Source organism: Penaeus monodon, chromosome 12, assembly GCF_015228065.2.
Source record: "Penaeus monodon isolate SGIC_2016 chromosome 12, NSTDA_Pmon_1, whole genome shotgun sequence".
Lineage (NCBI taxonomy): Eukaryota > Metazoa > Arthropoda > Malacostraca > Decapoda > Penaeidae > Penaeus > Penaeus monodon.
In genome coordinates this window covers 7,921,288-7,926,287 of record NC_051397.1, presented here as the reverse complement: position 1 = coordinate 7,926,287, position 5,000 = coordinate 7,921,288, and the positions used below count along the sequence as shown (strand labels likewise).

The 5,000-nt window shown below is 44.3% G+C and overlaps 1 protein-coding gene across 1 annotated transcript; it reads left to right on the top strand.

Annotated features, from left to right (window-relative positions):
• Window positions 1-520: 520 nt before the first annotated feature.
• On the top strand, window positions 521-2,692 carry LOC119579244. Its single transcript, XM_037926984.1, has 4 exons — window positions 521-626; window positions 842-924; window positions 1,108-1,209; window positions 1,379-2,692. Exons 2-4 carry the CDS (start codon window positions 846-848, stop codon window positions 1,630-1,632), a joined length of 435 nt encoding a protein of 144 aa, XP_037782912.1. The 5' UTR covers window positions 521-626; window positions 842-845; the 3' UTR covers window positions 1,633-2,692.
• The last annotated feature ends 2,308 nt before the right edge of the window (window positions 2,693-5,000 follow it).

Genomic DNA, 5,000 nt, shown 5'->3' with positions numbered 1-5,000 from the left:
TCATTGTTCGATTCGATTATGTACATAAATCATTGAATTGGCACCTCTACAGGAACTGCTCTGTGATTGGCTGACACAACTACCCGGCATTTCTTGCGGCTTGCATGGGTTTTGTCGCTCGAATTATGACTTTATAGCCAATATTTGATTTCATTTTATTGACTTGTACTTAGCAAATGTCCAAGTGCTTGAGAATAACACATAAGCCAAGACTGTAATGGATATAAATTAGTCTAGAATAATGGTACAGGATATGATCGCTCGCCCGTTTTCACTTTCAAGTAAACCAATTTCTTTTTGATTCGTACAGACATGGCGCTCCTTTCAACCGCAACGTAACGAGTCACATTCCCACCAATATTTACCCTATCACCAAATCCTCTTTAGATCTTGCGAGAAGGGAAATGAAATAAATCCACATGGCTACAAATGATAATGTGTGTAAACGCGTCCGGGTGTGTTCAGCAGCAGGTCGGCGGTCCATGTAGGTTTACAGGTCATGAGCGCGTGAGTCCAGCGAGAGAGACTATATAAACCCCAGTATGAATACGCTCAACTCTGCTAGCGTCAACCATTCGGTGTCTGGCTACAGTGCGGCGCGGACCTCCTTGTATACACACACTTACGTGAGTATACTCGTGTGGTTCGGGACTTTGTATAGAGAGTCTGTGGTTTAGTGACTTCTCCCGTGAAGGAAACACGAGACTTGAGATATTGTCTTTGTGGTCGAGACTCTTGCTGATATAAGGTGTCTGGATATTGTCTCTTGTTGTAAATATCTCAATTCGTCCCGAGATGTAATAGATCATTCGCTTACTTTTATTTTTTTTCTCTTTTTCAGAATCATGAAGCGAACTTTATTGCTGTTGGCCCTCGTGGTGGGCATGGCCGTTGCAGAGGAGCAGGAGGAAGGCAGAGCTGATGGTAAGGACACGACTCTGTGTCTCTGTTTCTTGCTCTTTATTCATCTTTACTTTATTTTTAATGTGTTATATGTATCTGTGAGGTTTATGTTCCGTGGCGAAATCCTGTGTCATAGATAATGCATGCAATATTTTTTAGTCTTAGAAATTACGTGTTGACAATGAATCCGTTTGTCTCACCCAGTCCTCAAGTTGGCCAAGAAAATCAGCCTTCTTGCGCCCCTCGGCAGCCTCTTTGAAATCGCCATCCAGATCGTGATCCTCGTCGCCCTCGTCCTCCTCATCGGTGAGTATGAGGCGCCTCGTCGCGGAGATTTCGATGCCTTCTAAGTAGTGATCTTCGTGATGACGCCGACCTCGGCAATCGAGATACGGTTAAGGTGTGGCATAGTTGCAAATATTTTTTTTAATTATTATTCGTGTTCCTCAGTGTTGTTTCTCTTATTTCCACGCAGCAACCCTTAAGCCTTCCGTTGAAAACGCCTTTGGAAGCGACTACGACTACGGCTACGCCACCGGCTACTACCCCGGCTACGAGACTTCTGGCTACGACGTCGGCGTCAGCGGCAGCAGCTACACCTCCACCGGCGGCGGCGCCGGCGGCGGCCACTACAAGAGGTCCGTCGAGACTCCCTCGTTCATGAACCTCCCCATCGTCCAGCGGCTGGCTGCCCGCGTCCACGAGGCCATCGAGAATTACGACTTCTAAGATGCAGCCTCGGGTGGACTCGGAGAGGATCGGTATCTCCCGCGGCCGAAGGCGTCCCTCGCGATGGCCGAGGCTGACGAAATATTGCCGAAAACAAAAGAGAATCTTGTCAAGTGCCTGTAAGTCCGTGTCCCGCCACCCCAGGCCCTTCAGCCACTCCCCGACGGGGCATCCGTCTGGAGGCGCTGTGTCGCTGGCTCGACATTCCTCCAGCATTGCATAGATATATTATATATATTTATTTCCCATTTGTTGTAACACACTAATGTTTGTTTAAGTTTTTCGGACAGACATTAGACAGACGATAGAACACCGGAAGGACAGCACAAACTGCGTGAGACAAACAGCTCAACGTATAGAATGATTGACCCCGACTCTGAACACCACCGCTCACCTTCTGACCCCCAACCGCACTTCCCAGCGATCAGATTTGACAACTTCCCCCGCACCAAACCTTAACGATATAACTTCATCCCTCTCTCTACCGAACTTCAAATGAGTCAATCACCATAGCTTTACAGTACGCAAGTGCCAGATTCCTTATAGTCACGATAAACTGTGATGCCAATCAGGGTACGTTAGTCAGCTAGTTTTCGTACTAGAAATCTCAGTATTTCTGTAGCTCTCTGTATAGTGGACAATAGACTTCGAGACACCTGACATTTCGTAACAAAGACCCGTAGGAACTTCATCAATGTTCGCAGACCCGGCGGAGTAGCGTTTTCTAAGGACTTGACTCATTCATAGACAAACTGACAGACGCTTTCCGCTGCAGACAAACAATTTTCTTCGTCACATACGGCTTCAGTGACAGAGAAAATCCATATCGACGAGACAAAAACTACAGGACAGACTCCATTGATTGAAAAATGTTCCTACATTGCAACTCATGACTGACCAAAGTTTGTGTTGTTATTTGTAAAGTTTTGTGACTTGCTTTGTACAGTTGACGCTAGACCATGCACCCGTGTATGTATTATTTTTGTAAATGGACTGTGTTATTTATTTATTTATTTTTGTATTCTACTTTTAGGCAATAAATATTGTTAAGTTATTTCTATATATTAGTATCTATCAACCTTCTCTGATCTTTGAATGAGGAAATTGATAATTCATAAGAACTTATACGAAGATAAGTTGAAGATATCCACAGTATATGAAGTAAATAAAACATATCTTCAAAAATTCCAAACTAGAAAACACTATTACACACAGAAAATGAAAGAATGACATTTTACCTCTAAATAAAACCCACAAGAGAAATCGTGATTGATTTTTCCTTAAATTTTCGATTGCAATAAAAATATCATTGATTCGATGCAGTTTAGACAATTATGTGCACCAGTTCCTCATATTGCATTGCAATTGCAGCAACAACCACCTTGCCATCTTTATTCGTGTCATGTCTTCACTTCATCTTTTCATCATTTCGTAATATCCACTACCTACACTTTTTTTACCCTCTTCTCATCTCTATCCTCCTATATTGTTTATTGTTTCATCCCTTTTTTCAAGAAATTCCTCCTTGGAATTTTTACTTTGATAAAAAAAAAAAAAATCTCTCGCTGTAGCATTTATTTCTTTGTCTCCTTTTCTTCCTATTTATTTCTTTGTCTCCATTTTTCCTCCTATTTATCCCTTTGTCTGGCGTGGAGATTAAACGTAACAATATTCCATTATTCAGTAAGTCTGTACATAAGTCTTACAACTTCTCTTCTTTATAAGTTATTTTCTTATAAGTATTTTCTTAAAAAATCTAAAAGTTTGTTTTTTTCATTGATTTTCTATAACGGAGTCGTTGAAACTTTTCCTGTACCATTTCTAACACTATAAATCTTTCGCCTCTTTGCTGTGTGAAATAAAGACGTTTCAAAGGTTTAAGGTTCTCAAAGACACGTTTAGCGAATTCTGTTTCACTCAGTTCTAATTCATACACGGATTAACATATTTCTCCACCCCTTTCTTCGCTGTGACTAACTCGACATTCCAACGAACGGCTTTTCTTTTCTCCCCTCTTTCTTTCGCTCTCTAGCTCTCTCTTCGTAACTCTTTTTAAACCCTATTTCATCCCCCCCCCCATCTTCGTTTCTTTCTCCTCTCCTTCTCTTCCTCCCCTTCCATCTCCCCCTCCCCTCTCCACTTCATTCATCTCCCTTGCTCCCCCTCATTACTCATTCTTGCTCTCTCTCTCTCTCTCTCTCTCTCTCTCTTCTCTCTCTCTCTCTCTCTCTCTCTTTCTCTCGCTCTTTCGATTGCTCTCTCTCTCTCTCTCTCTCTCTCTCTCTCTCTCTCTTTTCGTTTGCTCCCCTCTCTCCTCTCTCTCTCTCTCTCCTCTCTTCTCTCTCTCTCTCTCTCTCTCTCTCTCTCTCTCTCTCTCTCTCTCTCGCTCTCTCGTCTCTCTCTCTCTCTTCTCTTTCTCTCTTTCTCTTCCTCTTGCCTCCTCTCTCTCCTCTCTCTTCTCTCTCCTCCTCTCTCCATCTCTCTCTCTCTCCCTCTATCCCCAACTCTCTCTCCCTATACCTCTCTCTCACTCTCTCTCTCTCTCTCTCTCCTCTCTCTCTCTCTCTCTCTCTCTCTCTCTCTCTCTCTCTCTCCTCTCTCTCTCTCTCCTCTCTCTCTCTCTCTCTTCTCTCTCTCTCTCTTTCTCCTCTCTCTCCCTCTCTCTCTCTCTCTCCGCCCTCCTTCCCTCCTCGACGCCCTCCCTCCCATACACCGCAGCAAAGTAGGTTAAGGGGAAGCCACCCCCCCCCCATCCCTCCGAACGCTGTCAACCCTGAACCTGCCTCTTGTTCTCTTAACTCTGGGTATCAACATCTCGTGTTGACTGTCCGCGCATCGTCTCCGTCTTCCGCGTATTTCTTGCATTGGCATATGATCTCCTCTTGTTGCAAGGGTTGATCTTTCTCGCTAAAGGCATTAACTTAGCGTTATTATTGTGTTTTGTTATCTTATTTAGTGTTATCATTTTATTGTGTTGTTATTATGGTTTTATTGTTAAGCTCTTTTTTTTCTAAAATTATTCGTTAATTAGGAAGGAGAGGGGGGTACGCCTAATGCTAACTGTATTCCTCATGCCATGTCGGTGTCGCTTTCTGTATGTTTATGTCTCTCTCTCGTTCTGTCTCTTTCTCTCGCTCTCTCTCTCTCTTCTCTCTTCTCTCTCTCTCTCTCGTTCGCGCTCTCGCTCTCGCTCTCTCGCTCTCGCTCTCTCGCTCTCTCGCTCTCGCTCTCTCGCTCTTGCTCTCGCTCTCTCGCTCTCTCTCTCGTGCGCGCTCTCGCTCTCGCTCTCTCGCTCTCGCTCTCTCGCTCTCGCTCCTCGCTCTCGCTCTCTCGCTCTCGCTCTCTCGCTCTCTAGCTCTCGCTCTCTC

Bases quoted from the DNA above. Each gene is read 5' to 3' on its own strand.
- LOC119579244 (XM_037926984.1), top strand. From the start codon at position 846: ATGAAGCGAACTTTATTGCTGTTGGCCCTCGTGGTGGGCATGGCCGTT. The intron at 925-1,107 runs GTAAGGACACGA...TGTCTCACCCAG, and splicing joins GGAGGAAGGCAGAGCTGATG to TCCTCAAGTTGGCCAAGAAA. The intron at 1,210-1,378 runs GTGAGTATGAGG...ATTTCCACGCAG, and splicing joins CGCCCTCGTCCTCCTCATCG to CAACCCTTAAGCCTTCCGTT.